This window comes from Acanthochromis polyacanthus, chromosome 3 (assembly GCF_021347895.1).
Source record: "Acanthochromis polyacanthus isolate Apoly-LR-REF ecotype Palm Island chromosome 3, KAUST_Apoly_ChrSc, whole genome shotgun sequence".
Lineage (NCBI taxonomy): Eukaryota > Metazoa > Chordata > Actinopteri > Pomacentridae > Acanthochromis > Acanthochromis polyacanthus.
In genome coordinates this window covers 9,430,519-9,445,016 of record NC_067115.1, presented here as the reverse complement: position 1 = coordinate 9,445,016, position 14,498 = coordinate 9,430,519, and the positions used below count along the sequence as shown (strand labels likewise).

At 42.9% G+C, this 14,498-nt stretch overlaps 1 protein-coding gene across 1 annotated transcript in view; it reads left to right on the top strand.

Moving 5' to 3' along the window:
- Positions 1–14,498, top strand: part of maml3 (mastermind-like transcriptional coactivator 3) — a 137,813-nt gene that overhangs the window by 116,887 nt on the left and 6,428 nt on the right. The window contains exon 4 of the mRNA XM_022199435.2: positions 13,088–13,351. Coding sequence (XP_022055127.2) covers positions 13,088–13,351 — 264 coding nt within the window. The remainder of the gene's footprint in view (positions 1–13,087; positions 13,352–14,498) is intronic.

The following is a 14,498-nucleotide window of genomic DNA, read 5'->3' as shown; positions in this document are numbered from 1 at the left end:
ATCGCTCTTTTGGGCATTTGTGCAGCTGGTTAAATGTGAAGCAGCTGTTTCTGAAAATGGAAATGCATGTTAAGGTTCGAATTGACAGGATGATTTAGTGCAAATACATTTCCATGCGCGTGAGCAGCCACAGCGTAGCGTATATTTATACAGTATAGACTGTATATAAGCCTTACAGCTACAGAATCTCACTGGAATATGGTCGGATAGAAAAAGAGGGGAATCAAGATGGAGGGGAAGCAGAAGGGAGGATGTGAAGTCGAGATGAGGAGGAAGAGGAGGAAGAGGAATAAAAGCGCCTGAAGAAACACAGGAGGAGAAAGATGGAGGGAGTGACAGAGGGAAGGAGGGATGGGAAGGGGGGACCTATTGCCCTGAGACTACAGCAGAGAGTGAAAAGCGAAGGAGAGAGCAAAAGAGTGATAGCCTTACAGCAGCACCTAATGGCTTCTCTGGAGAGAGAGAGAGGAAGGGAGGGAGCGCCGAGGAAGAGGAGGAGGAGAGGCATAATGAGGGGGCTATGACAGAGCCAGAGATAGATTTAGAGAAGGTGGATGGAGGGAGAGACAAAGAGAGGTGGAGGTTATGCGGCCGTTTGGTAAAGATGGAGTCAAAGCAAGGAGATGCAAAATGAGCTCAAGTTTAGGCGGATGAGGAAAAACAAAAGGTGGGGGTGAACAAAAGGAATAAAGGTGGATGGAGATGAGGAAGAAGTGGAGGAGAACAGTGAGGGAAAAAGCAATCAGATGAAGGAGAGATTGAGAGAAACGGGGGAAGCGTGATGAGACAGCAAAGGAGGAAATTGAAGAAGAGGTTGTTGGGAGATGGAGGACGGCCGGACGGATAAAAAGGCAGTTTACTGTCATAACGAGGGAGGGATGGAGGGAGGCAGGGGAGGTAAACCGAGGTGGGGAGGATGTGTGGAATGTATCTTCACCTCCGTTAACAGCCGTGTAATAGCACTGATCGCAGCTGTGAATAATTCAGAGCCTCTAGTCGGGAATTCTCTCCTGGAGGAGACCCTCGGTGTTTGATTTCCTCATGTGTGTGGCAGCGGACCGGTGATACTGAGGAGAGGAAAAGAGGAGAAAAGAAAGACCAGCTCCACCTGAGATGTACATTCGCAGCCGCCATGATTAGATTACGCAGAACATCAGTCAGTTTGTAAACGCACACACACATTTACATCCGTCCCTCCCTCCCCCCACGAACTTGTGTCTTTAAGGTCTCCATGGCGACCGTTTCCAGGGTGATTTACTGTAGCACCTGGTCCCTCTCAGGGTGGTACACTCGTCTGCTCGCCTCAATCACTCCCCGGCCACCAATGATCTCATCCCTCCTGTCCTCCTTCCTCCTTCCTCCTCTTCTCCGTCGTGAACGTGATTTACTCCCGTCGTCCGTCAGCTCGTCATATTCTGCTGTCCGTGACCGTTTATCCACCTCAGATGATGTACGGTGAACATACAGAGCTGCTCGTAAAGTTGTGCGTGAGAGGGGACTGGTGTGGAACTAAGAGCTGAGGAGCTCTTCGGATGCTCTTTGTAAAATCTACCAAACATTAAGCGCTCAAACCGACACTCAACTGATGCGGTGACAGAAAATTAATATTTGCTGCAATCAGTTAAGGCTAATTTACTGAGCAGAAGTTCCACCTCCTCTTATGTGAAAACACGTTGCTTTTTATAGATGTGTTTTGTTGCTCTTGGAACAGGGATATCCGACTCTTTCCTGACACTAAACCTTTACTTAAAACTAGATTAATTTCCAGAGTTTTTCCTGCAGGGAGGGTTTTCTGTTGCCGCCCAGAAGTTTTACCCGGTGCCAAAATTACAAGAATTGAAAACAAAAAAAGAGCGGTTTTCCTTATTGGAGTTTTATTTACTCAAACATAATGTACTTTTTTTCAAATGGTCAGAAATAATTGGATAATGGGGGGAATTAGATTCATTTTCTTCTCATGGACAATTTGCGGCTTTTTTCAGTTTTTAGCATTATAGATGCATAATGGGAAAATGAGTGGTGATTCTGGTGTCATCCAAAGAGGTTTTAGCAAGCGCAGAAGGAAATCCCCAGTGACCAAATCATACGAAGGTTTTTAAAGACAAGATCCATTTACTTAATTGGGATTTCCATCCATCCATTCTCTATACACCGCTTTATCCTCACTGGGGTCGCAGGAGTCTATCCCAACTGACTCGGGCAAAGGCAGGGGACACCCTGGACAGTCTGTCGCAGGGCTACATATACAGACAAACAATCACACTCACATTCACACCTACAGGCAATTTAGAATCATCAATTAACCTCAGCATATTTTTTGGACTGTGGGAGGAAGCCAGAGTACCCGGAGAAAACCCACGCATGCACAGGGAGAACATGCAAACTCCATGCAGAAAGATGCCGGGCTCAGGCCGGGACTCGAACCAGGGATCTTCTTGCTGCAAGACAAAAGTGCTAACCACTATACCACTGTGCAGCCCTGGGAGTTCATTTACCAAAAAATAACAGATACTTTTGTTTATGGAATGGCCAGAACTAGCAGGAAAATACTGAGATTTCTGAAACTGATGGAAATGTCGTTGTGTGGCTGCAACTATTTGATCAGAAAAGTTGAAAGACACAAGATGACACTAAATGAAAAGCTAAGGCTGCAACAATGCTAATATGCTTTCTTTTACCATGCACTATTTCTGACATGTTTACATCCAAAATCTGCAATACTTTAGTGTTTTAGGAACCATTAACTAAGACTTTTGGAAATGTTGAACCCCATTTTTGTTTTGTTTTAATCTGGAGATGCATTGTAGACTAAGGGAGATTTTTGGAAACAATATCCTCGACACCATATTAACTTTCTGATATGTCCTCACTTTCACGATATTTCGCTGCCAAATTCACTGATTTGTCACGTCATGAAAAAAACACAGACCACTGGTTAATTCAACATGTTTAATGAATACAGTAAAAGCGTTGCTGACCTCGTTGTCTCTGTTGGAAGCTTTTGTGCAATTCAGGAAATTGCTAGTCTTACTTTCACCACTGCTTTTCTTCCTCTGTAGTATATTAAGCAACCAGCCTAACTAAGCTAACTGCTAACCAACATCCGGCGGCTGTAAGTCATCAGGTCATCCTTAGGGGAACATAAATATCTGTACCAAATTATGTGACAGTTCATCCAGTTGTTATTGAAACATTGCACCAGAAATGCCAGCCTCATGGTGTCACGCTGAGTTTATATCTCAACCAAAAAAACATAGAGATTGATGGTGCCATTTTATAGATCCATGTTGAGTTGATTTATTAAAATGTAGGCGTTCTTTAGTGACAGTAAAATAAGACTGGATTTCCATGGGCGTATTTTGAAAGCCTTTGCTGCTTCATTATCTCCCGTAGGATCTGGAAAAATCTACACTATGGTGAAATCTGCATGTAGAAACCATCAGTGAAGCCAGTCACACCCCAAAATGTAGCCCACCTCCACCCATAATGTCCTGTGATTTACAAATATGTCTATGATGTCTGTGATATCTACATTCCAACATTTTTACATGCACAGCTAAGTCATTTATGGCCTACCAAGCAACAAGCATTGCAAATGACTGTAGTCTTAGCTTTAAGGCCAGCATTGGTCTTAAGTGTGTATGCAGTGCGTATACTGTGCTCATATCTGACTGTGAAAATACACATAAATCAACTCAATTTTTGTTGTGGAAATCATAGTTTGAAGAATTTCACGCCACATGATTGCAAACGAGCGTGAAGTGACATTCCAGACTCTGTGCTGTCTGTGGGTGGCTCCCAGTGTCTGCACAGAAATCCCTCAGTTAAGCACAGAAGCCTCCAAACAGCAGTCATGCTGCAGGGATTCATTTACTTAAACTGATCCGCTCCTGCATGCCTACATGCATTTCACAGCGACACTGCATGGCATCGTGTTGGTTCAGTTATGGTTTAATGATGATCCTGAGAAACCCTGTTAACGAAGCCCATTGTCTTTCAAATCTGTAAGGTGAATTTTGCAAGAAGTGAGGGGCTGAGTGTGTCTCACTTCGACATTGCCCCTCAAATTATATGTGTGAGTGCGTGTAGATTCAGAAGATTCAGAAATAGGCCAGTTAGGGTTTAGAGCAGAGAGATGTTAGAGATTAAACAGACCTCTGTGGGGAGCAAGACTCCTCTCCAGCAGTTTAAATATAACTCTCCTGTGGGAGAAACTGAGTACCGTAAGTGAGTGTATTTGAGGGGGTGGAGTTTGGGTAGGTGGGTGGATGTGTTGTTCTACACATGAAGAACTTGTGGCTAACAGTCAAACCTGTCCTTGTTACTGCTTGTGTGTGCTTGCATAGTAGAAACTGAATGTGTTGACAGTCACATTGTGGGGACTCTGCTTCCTTTTGAGGTTTTAAAGTAAGTTCCTGTGTAAAAGTAGGGAAAGGTAGAGTTCCAAAAGATGACTTTATGGAAACGAAATGCCTTCTGAAGTAATGGAAAGTTAACTGTGTGTGTGTGTGTGTGTGTGTGTGTGTGTGTGTGTGTGTGTGTGTGTGTGTGTGTGTGTGTGTGTGTGTGTGTGTGTGTGTGTGTGTGTGTGTGTGTGTGTGTGTGTGTGTGTGTCAAAGTGATGTCTTCTTTACCTTTGGCGCCATGGGGATAGTTTAATACTGAGAGGTCTGCCACTGCCATCTGCTTGGGGTTAGTGTAAGACTGTGTTTGCATGTGTATATGACTTTATGAATCAGTCAGCAGGTGCTGCATAACATACATAGTGCTTATGTTTTAACCATGAGCTCTAATACGCCACATGTTGGTTATTTTATCAGGTACCTGTTCAAAACGTGCCTGTTCAGAGCAACACGATGATGGTTCCTAAAGAAAAACACCCAATCTGATTCGAGTCGTTTAATACTGTGTGTCTCCCCAATCTGAGTCCAAATCCAGTACCAGTTTTGTATTTAACACACACTTCAACTATTGAAGTTATTAAAATCAATCCAGGATACATGCTTTAAAACTTAATGGCTCTTGTTGCAACTCTTGTTTTCTCTACATGCATATCAGAAAATGTATTGCAGATGAACTGCACCACCTGGTTGTTCCACTAGAGGCCTCCTCTTACTGTTGGATACTGTACCGACCTGAGGAGGTTGTCACTTGAAATATGGGCGATTCTGTAGTTTAAGAGTTTAGCCAGCAACAGACAGTGTGACAGAGACTTCTAGGATGCTTCATGCCATCTGACTGGAGCTCTTGTGTTTTATGTGCAGATGATCAACATCAAGGGATAGGGCATCAAAAATGTTGGCTCGGGACATCGCCTGTGGTAGTATTTTGAATACCATTTGCATTTAGTGAAACACAGTGGCAAAGTGTGGACAAGAAATGTTCAGCACAAATGACTTGAACTATAAAGCATTCTATCATGAAAACATGCAAGTTTTTTGCTGGCGCAGTTTGACTTCTTCCTCAAAATGAAATACAAGTTGAAGGGTCGTTGTTTTGACTCAGTAGGAAGATTCAAGTGCTTAACACCTTTGGAGAAAGGGGTTTCCAGGGAGGATTCCAAGCATGACAAGAGCACTTGGAGCAGAGTGTCGCTGCACAAGAAGACGGCTTTAAAGGGAATGGCAGCCAAATTCAAATTTGGAAATTTTTTTTTCCTTTTCATAAGAGCAGTCTTACAACTTTCTGATCACACCTTGTATACAGGGGAGGTAGCATCCGATACAAATCAGGTTTGCTTAGGAACTTCATTCCTCATCTGTAGATATTTACTGACTTGTATTAAACAACTTCAGTAATGACATTGTGCTGGGTCCAAAGACTGAACATGCACCACTTGGCCGGCTGAGTCTGAGAACATGAAGATCTGGCTGCACCACACTATCATTTCAGCTACAGGCGAAATTTTAAAAAAACCCTTGGTTGTTTGTATTTCCTTAGGCCACTCACAGCCATTTTTGGCAGGACTGATTGAAGTATGCAGCATCAGTGTTCCTTCAAATTCATAACAGGTGGAATTCTTCTGGTGGAACATTTTCACACAGGGAGACGGGCACTGCCATTAAAATGGGAATCCATCGCAAAAACACAAGCAGGACTCACTTTCTACACAAACAAAATACTCTGCAAAACTTGAAGTCATTTTCAGTGTGGTAGGCTGTTGGCCAAGAGGTTGTTGTTGTTTCCCATGGCAAAGAAAATGGTAACATACAGATAGTGGATGGAAAGGACAAAAGCCAAGGTAGACTTATACTCACGTTACTGTCTGAATATGTTACATCTTTAATCTACAAGTCAAATAATCACGTGTGTCTATAGTTTAAAATGTGTAGCTAATGTTATTTAACTATGAAAATACTAAAAACTTGTTACAAATCACATATACTATAGAATGTAGAAACTGTATGCTTCATGTGTGAACATACATTGAAGTCTATCTTCCAACACCATGGCCATTTTCCTTGATTTTCATTTATTCTAAATGCAAAAGTATTTGATGTCTGCATCCATGTCTCCATTCGTTCAGATTGGAGCTCTTGAAAATGCATAAGTCTTCCTCGGTCATATTACCAGCAGTGTCTATCACAGCATTTTGATTTGCATATTTCTACACCTCTCAGACATCACCAGAGGGGTCAGAGTTTAAGGTCAATTGCTGGTGAATCTCAAGGACGTTGAGACACTGATGATATCTGTGACCTTCAGCTCGCCGCTGTAACCAGACACACAGATTAAAGCTCGCCTTAGCATGCGTGTGCACCACAAAACCATCACCTGCTGCATCGCCGCTGCAGCTCCACTGCTGTTCTGCACGCAGACGCTAAACATAATGTTGGCAGATGCACCTCCAGTGTCGCTGTCTCAGTCTGATTGCAGCTGTAAGAGTCTAATGAAGCGTCTCCTCATCCATCCAGCCCTCACTCTGCGTCTCCTCTTCACACTCCCCCCGCCTCCTTCCGTCTCTTACACAAGTGGGTGACAGATGTGATCCACTCTGGAGAGACACTGAGCGCTCTGCTGCCAGACGCTGCTGCTCTTATAGGCTCTGTGTGTTTCTGTATGCTCAAACTGCGAGGCCTCATGTCGTGCCGTAGTCGTCTGTCCGTCTGTGTTTGTCTTTGCTTTTCCAGTGCGTTTAGCTGCACGCGTTACTTCGTAGTAGCGAGTGCAGCCTTTAATCTTACCGCCGCGTGGTCGCAGATGGGATTTCATCTCAGCAGGAGAGTGAATGATCATACCAGCGAATGCAGATACACCTTTAAACACACACTCACACACACAGTCAATACAGCAGACACGTATTTCTGCTGCATGGACGGCCTGTCGCGCTCGCACACACACATTTCCGCTTGCTTCATGTGTAATGTAATCACCTGGGCGCTCCGTGCTTCCTAACCCAATAAAGCTGACAGCCTCCAACACACACACACACAAATACACGCACACACACACAAATACACGCGCACACAAACAAACACACACGTCCTCCTGAGCGCCTGTAATTCATTCAACCCTCCTTTCATTGCTTCCCCTCTTCCCATTTTTCTCCCGAGTCTTTGCTTCCTCAAGCCGACCAATTGTTATGTGTTATGGTTAGAAAATTTGCCAAAATTGCTTTATTTATTAGAACCACAAACTGTAAAAATGCTGGATTTTCTGCTTCAGATGCTTGAGCTAAATATGTGAAGTATAGTTCTGTTGTTTAAATGAACCAAATCTTAGCTTGAAATTGGGATATTTCATCAAAATCACTTTATTCCATATGCCTATTTTTTTTAATCACCAAAAATGAACAGTTTGGACTAGATTCTGTAAGAAAAAAGAAAGAAGCAAAAACATTCTGCATCCTCAGCACATTCAGGAAGCTGCAACCTACAGTCACGTGACAGGAGCTCAGTGGATATTCGGTTGAACTGCAGGCTGTGCTTACAAAGAGGAGTGAGAAGACAAATATGAAAAAAATCTGAGTGATTGAAAACTAAATAAAACCGACTTGATCAAAAACAAAATAGCATGGCTCAAAAACAGTAGACAGAAGATCAAATTGTCAGCAAGTTGTTGGAAGATACATTCTGCATGGTGAAGCATCTTTGTAGAGATTATGTGCAGAGTAGAGAGGGAAAGTCTGTAAAAATGTAAATATCGATGGTATGTATATTTTTCAGTATTAGTAACGCCTGTGAGCGCTTACAGTGCAGTTGTACATGTTGATAATATTTTTTTCCTTTCTTTGTAAAATAAATAATGCAGAAACTGTGAAAACAAGAACGTATGAAAGGCAAAAATGAACCAAATGCCTAGAACGGTGCTATTTCATTAAAAACCAACCATCTGATGGTGAGTTTTTGCATCGAAATTTCCCTCAAATGTGTCCAGCTAGTGTATGTTCTGTTTGACAATCAAGTTCCTATTCTATTCTATTCTATCCTATTCTATTCTATTCTATTCTATTCTATTCAAAAAATGTGTCTTGTTTAAAAATTCACCAAAAATAAATTGTTTAAAGTTATCAAATTTAGCAAAAGATTAAAAACTCTGCGCTCCATGCCACAACCAGAGAGCCATTAGTGACTCACCTGCAACCAACAGTTATTTAACAAAAAATCTGGGAGTTTTCAGCCAAACTGCAGGCTGTGAGAAAATAGGAGAAACGTATAAAAACAAGTTAAAATGCAAGTCGTAAAATGTCTGTAGTATATCGAGTCACCGTTTAGTTTTTCCAGTGTTGGTAGCACCTGTGGGAACTTCAAAAAATGTTGTACATGTTGATTTCAGGTTTTTTTTCAATTTTTGTAAAAGTAATTATCTAGGAAGTACAGTTTATGTTTTGGTTTTGTTTTGGGTTTTTTTTTTTTTTTTTTAGAATTTTCTCCCCTTCTTCATGGTTTTTTTGTTTCCGTAGAGGTGCAGGACTTTATATTGCTGTGAAAAATGATAACAGGAAGATAAACAAAAATCTCAAAAACTGCTTGGGGTTCAGGGAATTAACGTAGAGTTTCAACTCCAGCATCTGTCTGAGTTCTTGCAGTAGTTAGCAGCTCAACATCGAGTCTCTCTGACCCATTTCTGCTGAACGGCAGAGTTTGGGGACTGACTCGAGCTGGTCCGAGGTGTCAGGACGAAGTGTCTGGGGGGCAGAGAATTAACTGAAAGGGCTGAAAGAGACAACAGACACTGTGGATGCTGTTTGTTAGATTATTAAAAACACTGAGGACAGAGAGGAGAGACAGAATGAAAGATCAACTGATGGAACCGAAAGATGAGGCTGAGGATGGTGGTGATATTGTGCTGTGTTTCTGTGATGTGTTTGGGTCTGCTCGGTGTTGCAGAGGGTGACCAGGCGCGGCGGCCATAACCGCCATCTGCTCCTCGCCACAGCAACTGTTGCCAGGGTACCTGCTCTCCTCTCCTCCCCTCCAGCCCACCTTTTTACTCCTCCTCTTTTGGCTCATCACCTCCTCGCTTTCCTTCTGATTTTTCACCCAAAAACAAGCTCTGCTCCCGAGTCCTTCTCTCCTGCTTCCTCCTCTCTGCTCTTTTCTCTTCCCTCCAATTAGTTTAATTTTCTTTGTCATTGTGAAAGGGATACCTGCTTTCTATTCTGTAAGCTTCACTGGCGTGACATTCAATTCATTGTATATTAGCAACGCTCCAGCAAAGTACTAGTACCGATACTGGTTCATTTGCTCATTTTTTTCCTCCTCTTTGGCCTCTGTTTGACTGTATATGTGTCTTCTGGTAACATTTCTCCCTTTGCAACCAGCCACTTCAACCAGAATCTTTAATTCTCAGAGACTTTTCCTCTCTTCTTTCCTTCCTCATCCATCTTTCTCCCCTTCTTTTGCAATTGTGTGGACATGACTCAGAGCCCCCTGTCTACAGAGAGAGAGAACCAAAGAAAGAGTGGAGAAAGGAGTTTGATGGGGGGAAGAAAAGAGGTAGAGTGAGTGGGGGAGAGATCGTAGATCAGAACCGTCATGATTGAGCCATCTGCTGAGAGGAGGCTAGCGAGAATCACACACATACACACACCTGAGCACGCCTAAAGATCACCACTGCCACCCGTTGGCCGACTCCAGACACTACACCGGCTTCCCCTCCTGCATCGTCTCACCGCTCTGCTGCCATCCCAGCAGAAACATGCCAACCGGAGATGAGACACGTAGCTCTGAGCATCGATCAGTCTGGTCTGGCTGTCTGGTGAGCCAGTCTTAAGCAGCTGATTCTGTTTGCTCCGCAGGGTTTTTTTGTGCTCTAATATATGAGGTTTATTTCCACCTAACTCCTTTCTAAGAAGAGCCGAGCCTCAATGCGGATTATGAGGCTTTGGCTCTTTCAAAACATATTGAGTATAGTGCCGTGTTCCAGACTCCAGCCAACGCTATGATTCGCTACTGTAATCCTGCTTTCGCTGTTTCATTCCTGCCCTGCAGTTAAATGTGATTTGTTGTACACTGTCTGCTGCTCTGTGCAGCTGTGGGTGGCTGTGTGTTGTTGCATTTTTATAAGTACAAACACTCTTGAATCAATCTTTCCTCTCCTCCCCAGGTCTTTCCCTCTTCCTGCTGCTGGCAGGCCTAAACAGTGTCCACTCTCGTTCAGCTGTCTAACCTTTAATAGATCCATAAACGCTCCACTCCCATTGGCCAGAGCAGGCCATTTCATCCTATTAGAGATTAGCATACGGCTGAGTGGAGGAGAAAGTGCTCTTTATATGCTAATGAAGAGTTAATGTATGCAGTGAGGACAAACCAGTGCCCCGTTGGGAGGACTCAGGGTGGCCCGACGTGCTGAATCTTGAGGCAGTTCTGTCTTTATCTTGTTTTTCGTTCTCAGACGGCTGGACTGTGTCTTTGTGAGCTAAAATGCATCATAATGCTCGACTGCAGCGCTGTAGCTAAAACAGACTGTGTAAAACTGTTGCACCCAACAGATCCTCTTCCTGTACCTGGTGTGATTGTGCAGCATTCACTCATGAAAAAGTGCAGAAACAATGACACACTGAAGAGGGTCTCAGCTTTCATTAATGCCAAGAAGCTAATTTGGCTCTTCTTTGTTTGATGTTAGTGGCTGCACAGTGACTAAGTGGTTAGAAATTTCGCCTTTCAGTTACAAGATCCCCGATTTGCGTCCCTGCCTTCCCAGGATCTTTGCGTGATAGACTGGTGGCCTGTCCAGGGTGTCCGCTGACTTCACCCTCAGTCAGCTGGGATAGACTCCAGCCCCCGCAACCCTAATGAGGATTAAGTGGTGTATAGATGATGAATGGATGGATGGATGTACTTTTACCCCTTTAGTCATGCAAACATGATTAAATCAGGCTTTTGAGAAATGCTTCAACATCATGTGAAACACACTTGTCTGCTTTCTTGCTGAGGCTTATACAGGAGCATCGTCATGTTTGTACTCTAAATGCTGCTTGAAGTCCTTTAGCTTAGCTTAGCACAAACAATGAAATAAAGGGGAAACAGTTAGCTTAGCATTGTCTGAAGATAACATAATCCACCTGTCAGCAGTTCTAAAGCTCACAAATAATTACTCCGTCAAGGAGCGTGGCAGAGTTATGTGACGATCGGTGTACGTTTTTCTGTTTGTCTGTTTTTCTGTGTGCAACATTACTCAAAGACGGAAAAACGGATTTGGATCAAATTTTCAAGGAAGGTCAGAAATGACACAAGGACCACCTGATTAAATTTTGGCAGTGATGCGGTTTATAGTTTGGATCCATGGGTTTGTTAAAGATTTCTGTATGAGATAGCGGCATGGCGTCACTGTAACTATGACAACAAGTGAACACTACATCAGCTGCCTGCTGGCGATCACATGATTGCGATCCTACTACAAATCCACCGCTGCGGACTTATCGGGACTTATCCGTCGGAAATCATACGACTGAGCAGCCTTGGCAAAGTAATGCGCTCTCTGAGTGCTTTTCTTGTGTGTGTTTGATGCACGCAAAAACTTAAATGCAATCAATTATGTGTTTGACCAAAAAACAATTAACAACTATTTTGATGTTGATTTCAGCCATTTCCAAGCAAAAACTAGCTTGAAAAAAAATTATTAAATGGATAATGAATTGCTTCTTCTCTTTGTTGGATATCATTAAAAATTGATTATCTTTGAGCAGGCATAAAGTGTTATGATCTTTTTATGGGCTGATATCAATTATTCGCAATCAAGGAGACCAGTAAGCAATATTTGCAACTGATATACATTTGTGGTATAAATGAAAATCTGGAGGGAAAACTCACAAACTCTACACAAGCATTTCGATGTTATGTCTTTGTATTTAAAAAGAAGACTTTTCGATAGTTGTCCTTCATTGTTGATTGGCTTTCGTTTGTGACATATACTCAATCAGATTGTAGATAGAGAAAGGCTGTGTCATCAGAGCCAAAGCAGTGCATTTTTAATGAATTTATTTTAGCCAAATTTGGCTTAAAAAATTAAAAGTGCAGATGGCTTTCTGTTTCAGACTGTAGTCTCTCCACTGAACTCCAAGTTTCTTTTTTATCTGTAGTATCAGAGCTTTTCTTGGACTCTTTCTAGTTTTTTCTCCGTAGACTCCACTGTATTCCTAGTTAGTCCTTGTTTCTTTCACTGCGGCTGCTCCTCTATTCAGCTTTGGCAAACCTATAATTACCGGTTAACGTAAAATACACCGGATTTAAAACTCTGGCACACTGTCTAATACAGGGAGATTTACCTGGAGCTGAGAGACTTCATCGGCATTGTGTGAACTTGTTTGGGTTGAATGTAACAGACCTGCACTTAGACTATTTGTGAAAATGCTGCACACCAGCACTGATGTTAAAATATCAGCCACAGCAGTTTTATGACGTGATTACGTATGTACTGGACTATTTCTTGGGTATACCATGTTGCTGGATTGATTTCGATTGAAAGGCTCGCTGTTTCCTCTCTGTTTATTGTTTTTATCTAAAGCTAACCAGCTGCAGCCTCATATTTAATGGACAAATATGGGAATTTAGTCTGTGGTGTATGATTGGCAGATTGAAATACAGAATTTTTGCTGACAAACAGTCCATCTGACCTCCCGTTTTTGTCCTCTCTGTCTGTCCAGGAGCAAGGTGTGGTGGGAATGTCACGACCGCCCGGCGCCATCCCACCTCCTCACCCGGCTGGGGGCGTCGCCTCCGGTGTGGGCCCCAACCAGGGGTCAGGTCCACCTCCGGGCTACGTGGGCAACCAGCAGCAGGCGGCCATGATGAAGCAGATGATGGTGATGGAGCAGGAGAAGAGGGTGCAGATGCACATGATGGAGCAGCAGAAGCAGCAGCTCTTCAGAGAGCAGCGGCAGCAGCAGCAGCAGCTCCTGGCTGAACAGGTGAGTTTATGCTCGAGGCGTTTTGCTCACAGCATACGGTGAGCGTCGGTGCGGTGATTAAAAAGGAGGAAGGAAGTCCTGTGTGATTCATCTGTCATGCATTAAATTATAATTTGTGCATGTGAGCCTTGTTTGTTCATACATTCATGTATATTTGTCAGCATCTGCAGCTCTAACAAGAGCAGCTCATCCTCTCGTCTTCCTTTCTGTTGTCTGGTTGCATGTATAATTACCCTCAACCAGCCCCCTCTTCACTACTTCCTTTTCATCTCTGCAGTGTGTGTGTGTGTGTGTGTGCACGTGTGTGTGTTTTTGCCACATGCCGCCTGCTGTGATAATGTGGTGTTTTCTTTTTATTTCTCTCTCTGTGAGGGAATCAAGTGTTAAAGAGTTCTGAACTCTGAAGTCACCACCCACTATGTTGGTTTTAATTGGATCGACAAAAACATACACAGTCACACAAATATAGGTGTGTGAGAGGAAACCCATCCTGCTAGGGTTTAGTGCTTGTGGTTAACTGGATATCATGCCTTCATTGAAATGAGCAGCCTGTCCAGGCACATGTTCAGAAGCTGTTTCAATGCTGCAAGGACCCAGATTTCTCATTAATAACAAGTTTGTTAAAGTTTTTCCTTTAAATTCTTTATACCTGCCATACAGAATTTGTTTGGCAGAGAGTTAGGGCTGTCTCTGGTTTCATATTTGAGCAATAATAGTAACAAACTAGCTTTTTAATTGTGCTTTCCAAAAACATGCTTACAAAGTGTTTCACAGACATAAAAAGAAAAAAGTACATGATGAAACCAAGAGATACATAAATAAATAAAACCAGATAAAAGTGTATAAACTGTTCAGTCTAGATGCTGTTGATGTACAATAATCTGATCCTGGCAGCAAACACCTGTCTCATTTGTGATGTACCATAACATGTGTTTCAGTGTGGCTATACCAAACATCTGTGTAGCCTCAACTGTACCAACATCTGGCTCTACTGTACAAAACATCTGTCTCACCTTGACACTGCCAGCATCTGTTTCTGCTGTACCAAACATCTGTCTCACCTTAGCTGCACCAACATCTGTCTCTCTATCAATCTGTCTAGCCTTGACGCTGCCAACATCTGCCCCCACTTTATTAAACATCTGTC